Below are 16,143 nucleotides of genomic sequence, written 5' to 3' on the forward strand. Positions count from 1 at the left end.
CCGTCCCGTCCCGTCCCGCCCCCCCCCCGGAGCACGCCGGGAGCTGTAGTCGCGGCGGCCCGCCGACCCCGCGGCACGCCGGGAGCTGTAGTCCCGGCGGCGGGGAGCGCTTCCGGGTTGCCGGCGCGCGGCGGGGCGCGGAGGAAATGAGCTCAGCCGAGGGGCCGCGCAGGGGTGAGCGCCGGGGGCGGCGGGTCCGTGGGGAAGGGCGCGGCGGCGCCGGGCTGATGGAGAGCGCGGTCAGGTATCGTGCCAGCGTGCCGGCGGGCGGTGAGAGGCGGCTTCTGCTCGCGTTAGTATTTAGCTTCTGGGCTAATCTCGTTATTTGCCTTTCCAGGTGTAAAGCTGAGACCCTGAGAGGAACCACWCTGCCGCCGTCGTGCCGTCGCCCTTGCTGAACAAGGAGCAGAAACCAGGTGTGTGGGCTCGGTACCTCAGCACCCGGAAACCTCGTCTCCGGAAACGTCGCCCTCCGTCCCTCTGCGTGCGAAGCTTTGGGGCACGCAGAAAACTGCTTTTCCTCCACCGTTCTGACACTGACGTGCTCATGCACCTTCCTCTCTGCCTTCACGACACCTACCCCATCCATAACCTTTGTGGTACTGCTCCGCTCTGTGCAGCGTGCTGCTGGCGTCCTGCTTCCACCTCATCATGAGGGGCTTGGTAGAGCCTGGGGGTGTCAAAAAATAATAAGACCATTTGGTCTAGTCCAGAAATTAGGTAGAAAGTGTACCAGTTTGCAAGTGATTCTGTTCTTTTTTTTTTTCCTCTTGAGCTGTTAGAATTATTTCTTTTTATGGAAGTCATCAACTGGGACCATTTCCTGATATGGTGTCCGAGCTGCTGTGTTATTGTTCTACAGTCCTCCATCTGCTTCCCACACAAGGCAGGAAGGAAAGGAAGTAGAAAATCTTCTCTTGCGTTAATGGGTGTAATCAGAGGTTACATTACTGTTTACAGCAAAAGTCTCCTAGCTTATTAGCCAATGACCATGTTACAGTAGTAGTATTTGCTCATACTTAGATTGGCTGGATAGCAAATTTTGCTCATATTTTGCTTCATTTTACTTGGTCAGAGAAGTAACTAAACACCTGAAGCGATAGAACTGACTCAAAACTTGATTCTTATAAAGAGATATGTTCAGACAGACCACTGTTGACATTAGAGAGCTCTGTTTGGGTCTGGAGTTCTTTCTCTTGTTACAGGATCAGTCTGGCTATCTTTAAAAACATGCTTTTGTTTTAAAGAGAGATTGCAAAGGGCTAAAACAAGACACATCTATGACAAATTTATAGACCTAAGTTATACTTCTGTTTCTACCAAAGGTCTTAACTGTGAAACAATAAGGGTAGTTGCTTCTAGTCTTGATTTACTTAGTTTTAAAAGATTATAGTAAACACCTATGTCAACTAAGGAGGAATTGTATTACGTGCAATGCGTTTGGAGAAGTTCTGGTCAATTTCACATACCCTTTAGCTGTTTTGGCTAACAGACTTCTTCTAACACCATAATCACATGCACGGTTTGGGGTTGCTGCTGGCTGCTTACCAGTCAGAAATTACTTTTCTGGCCAAATTAATTTGTAACATGCAGTTGCCTTTGACTTATATTTGTCAATGGACTACTTGTCTAAAATGATGTGCTCAGAAAAAAACTGTGGCTTGCTCAGATGTAGAAGTAAATTTACTGTTGTGTTCTAGGATGATTAGCTGAAAGTCGAGTGATGACAGCTAGTGGGAGTTCCAGTTAAAGCATTTACAGACAAACTGATCTCTCTTGGCACTAAAAGTGTTAGAATTGGTTTGTGTCTTTTTGACCTGCAAAGTTTTTGTATTGCTTATTGTTTAATAGATTTTGTTTGTAGTGCTTGCTTAATTAGAATAACATTATTTTAGATATCATTCTAAGTTCAGTAGCTATTCAAATCTCTGGCAATTTTAAGATACCATCTGTAGCTGCTAAGTAATTTGCTGTACCAGATGGATGGAGAGATGTGTTTTTCTTCCAGGCTGAAAGCTGAGGTGGAGTGAGAAGGAAGAGGGATGTGGGAAGAAAAGCAATACAGTTAGGTTGTTATATTTATTTATAAAAGGTTACTCATGTACCATGGGCACAGAACAGAGAAGCGAACAGATGCTTGTAGTCTGAAATAGATAAATAGACAAAAGCACAGTGAGAGGGGAAAAGCCAGCAAAATGTTTCTGAGGACAACAGTTTTTAAAAGGATAGCTGAGAAACCCATACTTGTACTTTTCCAATTAAAGATCTTTAGATCTGGCCTGTTAGACTGAATTTCATTCTCCTTTTATTTGTTTGTTTCCATTCTAAGCTCCTCTTGGATGGAAAGATAAGTATAGTGAGATTTGGAAGAGGAAGGAAGCTGTGAATGTCTTAACTGGCTTTTAAGTGAGACAAATATTCCAAAGACTGGACGCATTTTTTTAAATAGAAAAATTAATATTATATTGATTGCTTGGCATTCCAGGATGGAAGAAGAAGAGTTCTGAATGAAAGGATGTACCAGGAAATAGAACATTATGATCTAGCATTTCAGTGTTGAGGCACTTGAAAGAGAGGCTGCTGAAACCTCTGTAAATGTCTCCAGTTAAAAAAACAAACAAACAAAAAAAGCCCACAAAAACCAACTCATATATACCCCAGCTGGAGAAACTGCAGAAAGCACTTCCATTGTGTTTTAGATCTGCACAAGAAAAAGTAATGTCTTTTGGGAAGTTGAGAGGGAGCCAAATTCTTACTATTATTTAAACTTGGACTGCAGGATTGGATGGTGATTGTTGTGTTGGCTGAAGACTAAATAAAAGGAAGTCTAGAAACATTTAACTTGCCTCACTAACAGTAATGCAGACATAACTTAACTGTATGGTGCTGAACAATCATTATATTGCTGTGCAAGTTGTTTGAAAAACATCTACATCTTGTTTTGTCAGAACTTGTGCAGTTGTGTCCTTAAGAATCTACCGAATACATCTCTTCTTTAATGTGGGCTTCTTGTTTTTGTTTTAAATGGTAATTTCAGGCTTCTGTATTGATCTTATATGTTTCTGTTTCAAGGGTCCAGTGGGTTACGACTGTTTTTGCCTTGCACTCCTCATCTCGTGACTTGTGACCCTTCACCAATCACGGCGGAATCCATCAAGCCCACGCTCTGCAGAGTTGTCATCTATCTACAGAAGGAGATGTCGGGGGACACGTGTCTAACCACTCTTTGTCCAGCTGCAGGATCCAAGCCCAAAACTTGCAGTTTCAAAGGGGGCAACCTTGGTAACAAATACGTGCGACTAAATGTTGGGGGCTCCTTATATTATACTACGGTTCAAGTACTGACCAGGCACGACACAATGTTGAAGGCTATGTTCAGTGGCAGGATGGAAGTGCTCACAGACAAGGAAGGTAAGGGGAATGTCTTTTGATGTGGAGAATTTTGTAAAACAACAGTTTTTGTAGACTGCTGAGTGAAGGGTATAAAGAAAAATGTATTCTGAAAGTAATTTGGAACACTAGGCACCCAGCTCCCATTGGCTCTAAAAAGCCTCTGTGCCTTATGAAAATGTGTTCTTTTGTTACTAAAATTAACTAGAGAAAGGACTGGCTCTCTTTGCGACAATCACAGCTGGTATACAGATTGCTGACGTTGTTATCAAGACTGAACATACGGCATGTGGGCTGTCATTTATTGTGTGGTGTATAGCGGCATCAATCAAAATGGGGGCAGGACGACATTCATTTTTCATCTTTCAAACTCAGAACAGCCTTGCTTGCTATGTTGAGGATTCTGGTTTTGTTTTGTTTTTTTTTTCCTCCCAAACAAGTTCCACTTGTGGCTGAAAATATATATCCATGTTGTGGCAGTATTTAGTCACCAGTCAAGTATTATGTCACCTCATGCTGGACATTGAAACCTGGTATTATAAAAATAAAAATCCATAATAAATTATAGAGAATAGAACAAGTAAGAAGAMCAAATTCCCTTTGAGTAGGCTGGCTCATATGACTAACTCAGTTTAGTCCAGCAATTTTGTGTAAGAGCCTTAGCCTGAAGAGAGGACAGGATTAGTGTTCTGACAGCCACAGCTGGAAAATATAGTAGTGGTTTAGTCTACTTTTCTTATATTGTCCTCTGCACCTGGGTCCCAAAATATCATTTTTTTTGCCTGCCTTCCACATTGTGGAAGAGAGTTTGTCACTGTACTAAGTCCTCTGCTTGCGTGTCCTACACTACTATTGTTTGCCAGCAAGTCAGACATCCTGTTTCCCAGTGAATATGACCTCAGGGCTGTTTTAGAATCAGAAAAATGTCTGTCTGCTACTCTTTCCTGTGCTGCTTCCACACTCTACTCCCTCCTGATCTGTCTGTGTGCTGTTCTTTACTCATATTTGGAGACCAGAACAGCTTTTTTCTCACAGTGTGTTTTCTGGGCTATTCTATGTTTTGGCGTCTTTGGAATACTTTTTTTTTTTTAAACTCTGAACAACAGCAGAAGATGGTTGGGAGGCTGACAGATTTTTCTAGGTAGGCCACAGAACTTAGCCCCAATTCACTTGTTGCAAATATTTGCAAATTCCTTCTTCTAGTCTTCCCTTGGCTTTCTTAGTAATAGATTTTTAAGTTACAAGTGCCCAGCATTACACTGCAGCAGCAGTTGTTACATTTATTTCCATACCAATATAGCAAAACCCTATTTTGCCAGGAATATGCCAAGCCTCTAAATAAAACAGGCAGCTTACCTAACAATAAGCTTTTTTTAAGGTTTGAACTGGTTGGTCAGGCAGTTAAATAGAACTCTGTAAAAATGCAAACTGGTGATTTCCTATAATAGTTAAAAAGATCCATTCCTAATACAGAAAGGATCAAACACAGAAAATAATTTTGGTTAGGCTGCACATGGACTGATCAACAGATACAGTGCAGTCAGGTTCCTGCAGGGATTTTAATGTCTCTTGAGAGAAAGCTGGGTATTTTTAATTTTTTTTTCTAGCTGGATTTTTCTTCTGGGGTGCTGAAAAGCAGTGAGAATATACAGGAGGTACCAAAAGAGTGACTTCCCTGTCATTTTCTGTTCTGTAACCAACTTCAATTTGCTCAAAATCAGTAAAGACTTCCACTGAATGAAATGGAAAACAGATCATATGCAGTTTCAGGGAAGTTTCAGTGGGCTTATTATCAGCTTATGAGGCTTGAATGCAGTTTCCATGTTTAACCTCTCTGAAGAACTGTTGCTTGCCTGCCAGTGTTGAGGTGACTGAAACATTGTGATGGTTATTTTTCAGGCTGGATCCTTATAGACCGTTGTGGGAAGCACTTTGGAACAATTTTAAACTATCTCAGAGATGACACAATTGCACTTCCAAAACACAGACAGGAGGTCAAAGAGTTGATGGCAGAAGCCAAATATTATCTCATTCAGGGCTTAGTAGACATGTGCCAAGCAGCTCTGCAGGTAAGAAATGGAAGTAGTCTGTAGTTATTGATGGATGTTTTGCTTATAAAAATGACTTAGGACGACTTCAAAGAGTGTTTCATGGCCTTAGATGTACATCAAGTCTTAGGCGTACAAGACAGCCTGGAAAGAAAATGAGACAGCAGTGAGATAAGTTGTGAAGATCTTATCAAGTACATTTATCAAAGCCATAGTTTTCCTCGCTGTGTATGGACACTTGAGATTCTGTGATGCTTTGTGTAAGAGAGATTTAGTTTATGCTCTCACAGGAAATGTTTTCAGACCTATCTGCTATTGTGGAACAGCCTTCCAGGCCAAAGGTGCCTGTGTTCTCAAGGGATCTAGCATAATTAGTAATGTGGTTGCATTGTCAAGGCAGCTATTTCTTTGTAAGAGGAGATAAAGATGGTCCAGTGGTTAGATTATATTAATCTAGAACGTGAAAGGCTCAGGTTCAAGTTCCTAATCATTTCAGAAATGTCTTGTATGATGATGGGTAGATCATTTCCTTTTGTGCTGCCATTCTCTTGTCCAGCTGCCTGCTGCAGAATGGGGATAATAGCACTTTTTCTACTTCACAGGAATGCCAGGAAGATGAATAAAGAAGAGATTATGTTCAGAACCACTAATATAAATAGAGGGACTGTTTCTTTTGTGTTTGTACTTTTTTTTTTTTTAAGGAAATAGTGAATTTTGAGTTCCTTTTATGTGAAAAGAAATAAAAAGCAGAAATTTAAAGGAAATTCATTGAATAAACATGATTATTTTGAACACAGATGTTTTAAAAGACCTTATGGCATTTGCCTAAAATTTTCCCCAAATTATATCACTTCTAATTAGATAATATTGATAAGCAGAATGGGTTGCAATCTTTGAAAATGTGGTAATTTTTTTTTTCCAAGTTTGAATCTTAATGGAGAAGGAGGAAGTTCTATATGGTGAGCAGTGATTACTTTAAAGATTTTTATTTGTATCATTTTACTAGCTCTGTTTGTAAATATTTAAGTCCATAAGTAACTTTATTCACTGTACTGGTCCTTATGTGTTCAGGTTTAGCTGACTGAAATCACCTTGTTCAGCTGACTTTTTTTACAAGGTTAGCCCAGTTTTTTTTATATATATATATATACACACACACACACACACAATTTTTTATATATATATATAAAAATATATATAAAATGTATATATAAAAGTTATTAATCTTAAGATTGTGAAATGAATGTTTCTGATTGGATAAAGCGTAGTAATTAACAAATACCTCACATACTAGGTTCAACATACTTGTAGCCACTGAAAGAAGTGCAAAGCTACACTGACAATTTTTCTGCTGGTTTGGAATTTAAAACCTTTTTTCTAAAAAAAACCAAAATGTTCCAAGGCTTTCACGTTAGCTATTGAGCTTTCCTTAATTTGCTACATGAGGAATCTGGAGTCACAGACTGTACTTCAAGCTATTGCTGGTTGCTTTTGTACCACAAAGGGATGAAGTCCATTTCAGTGACATGCCAAATGTTCAGTTCATAGTGGCTGATCTTCTTATATACTGCAGTGTTTTGAGTTAATTAAAACTTGTGCAAACTCTTACTATCCTTTTCTTCAAAAAAGGTTGGAATAATAAACCCACTTAACTCAAGTATGACTTGAGTTCAGAGTCTTTGCTATAGCTAAGAAGGACATCCTCTTGCATCCCAATATTTCAATTATTGCTGCCTTCTGGGGATAAGAAACCTCTCTGCTGTATTTCTAGTTTGCAGATCAAGGTAATGCTGTGTAGTTACTATAGCAACATAAGGCTCTTCCTTTGCATCACAGGGTTTGGGAACATGGCTGGAGGGTTTGGAGAAGAGAGCAGCAGCAGCAGTTAGTTTCATCATTTATATCTCTTGGGTTTTTTTATTTCCTCTCCCTCTTCTTTCTTTAAAACAGGACAAGAAAGACTTGTATGAACCTGTCTGTAACATCCCTATCATCACATCTCCAAAAGAAGAAGAGAGACTCATAGAATCATCAATGAAAGTAACTGCTTTTCTACAACTATCTAGTGAGAAATGGAATTTCTGCTAAATGTATTCAAACACAGAATTTACCTTTTCTGGGTTTGTTTTTTTTTTTTTTTCCTCTCCCAATAGCCCGTTGTTAAGCTGCTCTATAATAGAAGCAACAACAAATACTCCTATACCAGGTATGTCAGTTTTCTCTGCACTGTAATGGGAAAGTTTCCCTTTGACTATGGGAGTGGAGGAAAATGTAATGTGGTCTAACTTCTAGTAGCTTGCAACAGCACTGTTCTATGGATTTAGGGAACTTAGTTCCCTAAATTATGTATTTACCCTGGAAATTTGCATATGATATCATTAGTCTGTGTGCAGAACACTTTGCTTTTTAGTTAGCCTTCTAACATGCACTGACTCTTCAGACTTTTGCTGTTACTAAACCTAAAAAGAACTGCAGTTAGCATATGATTTAATCATCTTGAGCATTGGTCAAGAGGTAGTTGTAGATCGTTGATGTAATGATTTGGGAAATTATGCTGTCATTATTAATTATCTAACTTGACCTTTGAAGTCTGATACATTTGCTCATGGGGATCAGACCATCTTATTTGTATCTCAAGCTGGCTATTACCCTCTCTTCTTCTTCTTTTTTTTTTTTTTTTGGCAGCATATAGCAATGAGTGACTACTTGAATTCTGCAGTTAGATCAACGCTTAGAACTGTGGTGGAATAGGCTTACTAATTCTGTAGAGACAGCCAGTTGCAAAACTACAAAAACCTTATTCCTTCTTTTGTTGCTCTGTTTCAGTAATTCAGATGACAACTTACTGAAGAATATAGAACTGTTTGACAAACTTTCTCTCCGATTCAATGGCAGAGTTCTCTTCATTAAAGATGTTATAGGGGATGAAATTTGCTGCTGGTCTTTCTACGGACAGGGTCGGAAACTTGCTGAAGTCTGTTGTACCTCTATAGTGTATGCCACAGAGAAGAAGCAAACTAAGGTATTGGAGTTTGTCCTACCTGTCTCTTATGGTTAGAAAAAAAACAAAYCACTGAATCACAGAATAGTTGAGGTTGGAGGGGACCTCTGGAGATCATCTGGTTCACCCCCCTCCTCAAGCAGGATCATCTAGAGCAGGTTGCACAGGACCATGTCAAGTTGGGTTTTGAACATCTCCAAGGATGGTCTTTCTGCCTCTGATTTTGCACAGGTTACCTAAAGACTTGCTTCCAAACACTGCATCTTAAAGGGATGAGAGTTACATGCATGAAAATATGGTAATAAGTAGCATGATGAATCTAGAGAGTGTCCCTAACTTCAGGAGGTACATCTGGTTTGCACTGGTGCAGGTATGCTGATCAGGATCTGACAGTTGTATTTAAGAATCAGAAATACTCGTATTCCATTCTAGAACAATCTAAAAGAAGAGGTGGGGGATCTGGCAGCTGGAGTAATCCTATACTAGGGATTAGACTGCTTTGCTCATCTTTCCCTTTTACAATTGTTTTACTCTTTTTACTGTGAATCAGATTTACGTGTGTGTGTGTGTGTTTTCTCCAGTCCTGTTATCCTGTATTGATCAGGAAAAGGACATTTGCTGTTTTTTGTAGGTTGAATTCCCGGAGGCACGAATATATGAGGAAACACTAAATGTTTTACTTTATGAAACACCACGAGTTCCTGATAACTCTCTGCTGGAAGCAACAAGCAGGAGCCGAAGCCAGGCCTCTCACAGCGAGGATGATGATGGTTTTGAACTTCGTGATCGAGTGCGCCGAATCCATGTGAAGAGATACAGCACCTATGATGACCGTCAGCTTGGCCACTAGCTTGTCAGTAGAGGAGAAAGGGTTTACTTTGAAGGCTTGTACAGATATTCTTTGAGTGAGATCAAGAAGTAGGGAGGGATAAGTTGGACTCTGTGGACTAACCTTCATCTGGCTTCTTGGCTCCTTAAAGAAGCTAAAGGGCATTCGTGAACACAAAGTAACACTAAGGGCCAAAGGCTTTGAGAACTGACATGTTAATTTTGCACCACATGCTTTAAATAGAGACTGACCCCTTTGTTTGCTGCACAAGGAGTTGAATCTTGAACGCTGCTTCTGACAGTTCATGGTTGGTCTTTCATATCTAATGATTTGCCAGTTATCTTACTTCCTGTGAGAAGTACTGTTTTTCCTGGATAAGATGGTGTGGTTTGAAAATCTTTTCCCAGACACCTGCCCTTTTAGGGTTTTGTGTAATGGAACTTCCAGTTTTTAAATCAAGATATTAAAGGAGGGGGTGGAGAGGATCTGAACATGGATACTTTTAGCAAACACTACATCCTGATAACCCATGGAGGAAATGGTTAGCTATGCAATAGTCAAATACAGTGCATGTGTGATTTCTCCCACTTTTTTCCCCAATACACATACAAAAATTTTCTTTCAAGATAGCTGTCTTTAAAACTCATTAAATCTAAACTACGATCTTCCAAAAAGGTAAGAGTCAAGTCATCAAAAACACTCTTGTATAAAAATGAGAAAATTTTGAAAATTTGAATAAATGTATTGTCCTGGGAGATGGAGAAATAGGTGTGGTGAAGGAGGAAACTTCTACAAGTAAGAAAACTTCAGGAACAGGTTGTGGCAGGATTGCTACCCTTTAGGGTTGTGATGGCATAATCCTTTTTATATAAACAATGGCAATTTGGGGAATTTGTTTTGCGTTAGTTTCCTCTTGTGGCCCAAAAGTGCTATTTGATATCAGATTTCTCTAGCTGAGGGGGGAAAAGTACAGTGACTGGTGAAGTACAGACTAAACATTTTGTAATACTAGATAACGTTCACGCACTGAAGAGTGAATTTAAGTTCTGTGTTCTGAATCCCTTCTAGAGCATATAAGTTGAAGTGGAGAGATAAGAATATCCATAGAAATCTTGTGCTAGCATGAAATAGCAAAACACCTTGGACATAGGAGAGAGGTGGTTTCTACTTAAACTGAAATATCAGCTTCATTATTCTGAATGTTTGGCCTGGTGCTAATTTTAAAATGACCTTTCAGAAGGTTAGTATCCAACCTGTTCTCCAAACTGGGTCTCTGGAAAGAGTTTTGCATTTCATATGGAGAAGTTACTAATGTATTTTTAAAAGTCTGATTGTATCTTCCCGTTCTAGGTTGCAGATTCAAATCCTACCACTATCATAAATAGCTATTACTTGATGGTTGCTCATTGGCACCTATGGATATGTAATACCAGTGGAGCATGCTGTACAACTGCTTTTATGTCCCTATATTGTAAATGAACAAGGAAACTTCAGGTTCCAGGATGTTTAGGCTTGAAATCCTTCGATTAAGTGCCAATTTTATGTACAAGTCTCAAAGTAAATTACTGCAAAAGCCTGACAGGAAAATAAGCCTAGATTAATATTGTCAAGTCATAACTAAAATTAAAATGGCAGGTGTTTTAGTAGTAACGGATGCTTGCAGAGGAGGGAAAAGTGATTTCCACTAGGTTAAGCTTTTGAAAATGAGATTGTTGAGGCTTGTTAAGAAAGCACTAATAGCTGTTAACTTTTTATTGCACAGCCAGGCCTCTACATGTGGAAGGTTTCTCTTAATTCTCCTCGCATCCAGGAAATAGCATTGCCACAGTAATGCACCTGCCTTTTTGTGAAAGGCATCTTTAAAACACTAATAACCAATAGCCTCTTTTGTTTGATATTGCTTTCTGCAAGTTGTTGTTTTCCAGACGGTTTTGCTATCATGCTAGTGAAAATACAGCTGCTGAGATTAATTTTGACAAAGACGTTTGTGGGTTTGGGGTTTTCTTTTTATTCCACTAGAGTGTAATGGGGGGGGGGTTGCTGATACTGTTTAAATTACATTGTGGTGGGTGCTTTGAAGCTACCAAGAGAGGCTGCAGTCTTAGGGTCTTTTTGCTGTGCTTAATAGCTTCAGTTTATTCTTCTGTATTTTGTTTCATCCTGTGGCAAGTAAGACTGCCATGTAAAATTCGTATGTGTGGCACTTCTGTTTCTTGGCAAATGATTTATATAAATTTTTCTTACTACTATCAAAGTGATTGTTAGCAGATTTAGTAAATAATGTTGGTAGCCTTGCAAAACTATGTTTAAAGCAGTTATAAACAGAAAAATGTCATTATCTTTACATATGTTTTCTCTGGGAAGCACAGGTGYGGGAAGGAGCACATGTGAGAGGATGAGTGTCAGAGCAGTGTGCTGGTCCAGAGGCTTTCATTCAGTGGTTGGATTCTGTACTCCCAGGATTTCTTAATGAAATTGATTCAAATTGTGAATTACTATGCTATAAGAAGCAGAGAAAAGCTTGTGTTTCGGTTTAGTTGGTGTTCTTTTTCCTGTCTCCCACAGTAAGCAAGCATTATTACTTTGTTTTGAATTTGGATTAAATTAATCTCAGAAAAGAAAATTTTTTGAGAACCATCTGGAGTTGTGAGAACCTTTTAAAGACTGAAAAATAACTTACTGATATTTGTAGAATATGGAATACCAGTACGAACTGTAAGCAGTTATGGATGTTTTTAAAATATATCTAGATATCCTTCTTACTTTACCTTTTTCTCTCATCCCCGTCCATTCTCCCTGCTCTTCCCCAAAATAGTACCAGTCACAAAACATCTACTTTTAGATTAGGATATGACTAAAACTGGAATGATTCTAAATAATGTTCGGTCATTGTAGACAGAGCACCCTGTCAGTCTGTAAGCTTTACTCAGAGTAATGATCTAATTGTGTAAACACTGAAATTTTGTCTATTCAAAAGACATTCCAAAGTCATGGTCTTAGTGTTCTTAGTTCTGATAAATTTTTTCAGGATGTGGTTGAGAGACCCTAGCTAAGTACCTGGGATTGGATTAGATTAGCAGTCCTATAGTTCCCTCTGCCGGTACACAGACCAGGGATGCTAAAACACCAGGAAATCCTCTGTGTAGGTGTATTCTGGGATGTGTGCTATTATAAGGACCTGCACACTGCTAAATGATTGTAATATTAGCAATCCACTTCCTAGGTAGGGCCACTGTATTCATACATTTCTGATAAAATCTAGAATGCCCTGGGTTATTTCTTACCTGAGTGGTTACATAATTGGTATTTTACATGAAATCTCAGTAAATCTAAATGTAGATATGGATGCTGCCACCACTTACACAATTCATAGGTTAAACATTTTTCTAATACAAGCAGTAGAATACGTTCTCTTAAAAAAACCCAAAAAACTGCTTATCTGAAATTGGTCTAATACAAAATGTTAATTGTATGATCTTTCCACCAAAATCATGACATGTTGATTGTATAGGCAAACTACCAGGTTCTGATAATTTTAAATACTACAGTTTTGACATAACTTATGCTTTGTATTCTTACCTTAATCCTCCTTTACTTAAGGGATATATCTTGTTTTGACAAGAATACATTCTAGAACACATTTTTACAACCTGATATGATGGAGAATAAGTGAAACACTGAAAACACTGAAAAGGATAATGCAGCTTTGACATGCAGTCTTCACTTATTTGTAGTAAGCTGTCCACTTTTAGAGAGAGTGAACAGCTGTGCTTGCTAAGAATCTTCTCTGCTGGCTTTAAATATCACAAATGATCCCTATTAAGACAATATAGATTTCTAATTATATGCATTTATGCCTGCAAATTATGAGACTTGTCATAACTTCCTACAGAGACCATCACCAATGGATGTGTTCACTGATGTGCCTGTGAATTTAAAGTAGCCTTTAGGAAGAAGTGTCTCTCTGCCTTATTTGTAATGTATGAATCTTAACTACATCAGCCAGCATTCATTAGCTGGCGGAGCTTCTTTGGAAACCTTACTGTCCTCTTCACTCTTGAATTTAGGTGAATTTTATGCATTCACATATTACATTAGCAGGCCGAGAGAATGAGTGGAAAACATCAACTGACATCTATACACAAGCACTGTAATAAAGGGTTGTGTGTTTCTGTAATGGGGTCCTAACATACTGCAAAACAGCCTCAGTCTTTCTGCAGAGAAGGAGACTTGGTGCCTTGAGTGAATGTCTTATGTTAAACAGCTCTCCAGTATCAGTGTTAATTAGGCAATAATGTCAAAAGAGATAGCACTGCAGGGTAGCAGCCTCCAACTGCTTGATAAATGCAGAGACAAAACTAAATGTTTAACCTTCACCTTGACATTTAGATTTTGGAACAGGAGACATCTATCCTATTGTAACATTCCATTCTGCTGACTTTTTATCTCTTGCACTGCTTGGTTAAAAATAAAATAAATAACCCAGACTAGGATGGCATTRGAGGGACTGATACTATGTTGTTATTGAAAAGCTGCATTCTGCTTGGAACAGGTAATACTTCTGTGTTTTTGTTTAGATTTTTTTTCTTGACTTTTTTAATTTTCAGACATAATTCACTCCTAGAAGTACTGATGTAGTATAGCTTAACTGAATGCGTCCAGCACAATTAGATTATATCCTCTGACAATCCTTGGCATTAAATCTATACAGCCAGATTGCACACCACCCATTCTGTTAGAAGAACTGGGCTTTTATTAAGAGATGAGGGGGCATGAGTTCCACTTCCAGCTTTGCCACTAACTTGGTGACATAGAGCAAATTGGTTGTCGTGTATGTGCATAACTTTCCTCATTTGTAATAAAATGGGGGTAAGACCCTCCCCTACCTCAGAGGAGTGTTGAGACTTAAATTGTGTAATAATAGTACAGCTCTTTGGATTTCTGTACTATTTTGTATCCAGAGGGTAGCAAATATGATTGCTGTTCCTGTTTTAAATGACATTCTATGATCAAGCTGTTTTCTGATAGCATCAGGCTTTTGTTTTATTTTCATGTCTAACTTTTAAGGGCAGTAACCATATTAACCATTGAATCAAGTGTTTCTATTTTTTATCAGTGTGTTAAATGGAAATGGAACACTAATTTTTAATAAACTGTTATATTTTATATCTTCTGTGATTTTTTTTTTCCATCATCAAAAATTTTAATTCTCACGATGGTTTCTTTAAGTATACACTTCTGTTCTGCATTGTACTTGATCCTCACCAAGTATTTAGGATGCCTGGATCATAGAAATACTGTCCTGGTGAATGGCTTTGTATTATGTGCTGTTACTACCTTTCACCCATCCCTGCAAGTGCAGGCTATAATTCTGTAGGAGATACTACTGTGCTTACAGGTGTACCACAGATAACTGGTTTTGGCTTTCTCTGGGCTTTTACTTTAATAGTAAAACAATTATGTTGGTCACAGTACTTCTCATGTTTATGGAAATAACTTTACTTCCTAGTACGAATCACAGAGAATTTTGATCTTGCTTTAAGAAAATTTGTGTTACCACAAAGGTAATCTAACTTGCATTTGGAAGATCTTTAACCTTGCTTGACTGACACAGCAGTCTAGCAGGGAATTAGATCCAGAGATTTAGTCTGTGTTCTGCAGTAGGTGTGCTTTGAGCTAGCAAATACAATCTTATCGACTCTCTATTCTATTCAGTTGTTTTTCTGCTGCTGTTACCTCTTTTTCTTTGCTGCCTAGGTCAAGATTTGTAGTTAACATAGTGAAGAGAGGAAATGAGCCTTCCTTCTATCGCCTGCAGGCTGTATTGGTTACAGTTGCAGATTTGCTGCTTCTAAAGTCATGATGCCCATTGTGTGGGGAAGGGTGATGAAATAATTTTGTTCCTACCCTGGCTCTATGATGTATGATAGCCAGTAGAAACTGAACCTGTTTTTCTTCATCTTGGTAGGACTTTTTGTCCTTGCAACCGGGTAAGATGCTTTAGTCTATTAACTGCCTCTTTCAGATTTGCATAGTTATTCCATCTAGACTGTGTAGCTTCCTTTCTTCTTTTTCCTTTTCTGCCCGCACTAAGGGAGCTCTGGCTTATTAGTTCCCTTAGGAACTCTCCCTTTGCCTGAGTGTTACGCTGTGGCATGTTCTTTCCTGCGCAGCCACAACTATTGTAGGATTTTTAGTAGCAGCTAGAGGACTTAATTGACAGTGAGCTCTGGTTTGTTAAACAGCCTGAATACTGCTACTAAAGGAATGATCTTGCCTATATCCTTATCTGCTTTGTAAAGAATAGCTTAAACACCTCATGGGCACTCCTTGTGGTTTTTGCAATCAAAATATTGTAGTTCTGCCAGGACCAAAAAGTGAAATTACCTGTGAATATGTGAGTATGCTGCTTACTCTTTTAGCATTATATTGAAAAAATAAGGGATTAAGCACTGGAAAAAAGCAGATTAATATATGTAACTGACCTGGTGCTTCGACCACCTTCCCTTCTCTAGAGATGCCGGTGTGCAGCTGCAGCAGTCCCAGAGACGCACTGAACCCTGTGACCCCTGTCTTGGGGAGACTCTGTCAGGACCAGCTTCCTCACTTGCCCCTTCCGTAAGGGGGGGGGGGGATCAGCGACAACGGCTCGGCATGAGGTAACGGCGTTGGAAATGGGGGCTCCAGGGCATGCCCTCGCCCGGTGGAGCCCCTCAGGAGGCCGCACGGGAGGCCGGGGGCCGCGCGCCGCCTCAGCGCTGGGGTGGGAGGGAGCGGCCGCGTTACCTCAGCGCTGGGGGTCGCGCGCGCCGCCTCGGCGGGGGGGTCGCGCGTTACCTCAGCGCCGGGTGCCGCGCGCGCCGCCTCAGCGCTGG

The 16,143-nt window shown here is 39.5% G+C and overlaps 2 protein-coding genes across 6 annotated transcripts in view; both read left to right on the forward strand.

The window, feature by feature from the left end:
- Nucleotides 1-97: 97 nt before the first annotated feature.
- TNFAIP1 (TNF alpha induced protein 1) lies at nucleotides 98-14,436 on the forward strand. Of its 5 annotated transcripts, none has more exons than XM_026070216.1 (8): nucleotides 98-174; nucleotides 338-416; nucleotides 3,073-3,411; nucleotides 5,290-5,459; nucleotides 7,389-7,478; nucleotides 7,592-7,644; nucleotides 8,265-8,460; nucleotides 9,071-14,436. In XM_026070216.1, the coding sequence occupies exons 3-8, from the start codon at nucleotides 3,198-3,200 to the stop codon at nucleotides 9,287-9,289; spliced, it is 942 nt and encodes a 313-aa protein (XP_025926001.1). In that variant the 5' UTR covers nucleotides 98-174; nucleotides 338-416; nucleotides 3,073-3,197; the 3' UTR covers nucleotides 9,290-14,436. The 5 variants fall into 5 exon arrangements, 4 of the variants coding, with proteins under 4 accessions (XP_025926001.1, XP_025926000.1, XP_025925998.1 ...); XM_026070215.1 differs by having other exon boundaries at nucleotides 163-244; XR_003254297.1 differs by lacking the exons at nucleotides 98-174; nucleotides 338-416 and adding exons at nucleotides 429-599; nucleotides 8,671-8,809 and having other exon boundaries at nucleotides 9,071-9,160.
- A 1,342-nt stretch (nucleotides 14,437-15,778) lies between these two features.
- SGSM2 (small G protein signaling modulator 2) overlaps nucleotides 15,779-16,143 on the forward strand; it is a 78,210-nt gene continuing 77,845 nt past the window's right edge. Inside the window, exon 1 of the mRNA XM_026070209.1 lies at nucleotides 15,779-15,927. The gene's annotated coding sequence lies outside the window, so the exon portion shown is untranslated. The remainder of the gene's footprint in view (nucleotides 15,928-16,143) is intronic.

Source organism: Apteryx rowi, unplaced genomic scaffold (assembly GCF_003343035.1).
Source record: "Apteryx rowi isolate R43461 unplaced genomic scaffold, aptRow1 scaffold_307, whole genome shotgun sequence".
Taxonomy (NCBI): domain Eukaryota; kingdom Metazoa; phylum Chordata; class Aves; order Apterygiformes; family Apterygidae; genus Apteryx; species Apteryx rowi.

Coding starts and splice junctions, on each gene's coding strand:
- TNFAIP1 (XM_026070213.1), top strand. CDS start 548: ATGCACCTTCCTCTCTGCCTTCACGACACCTACCCCATCCATAACCTT. Junction 5,460..7,388: donor TGTGCCAAGCAGCTCTGCAG/GTAAGAAATGGA, acceptor TCTTTAAAACAG/GACAAGAAAGACTTGTATGA. Junction 8,461..9,070: donor CAGAGAAGAAGCAAACTAAG/GTATTGGAGTTT, acceptor TGTTTTTTGTAG/GTTGAATTCCCGGAGGCACG.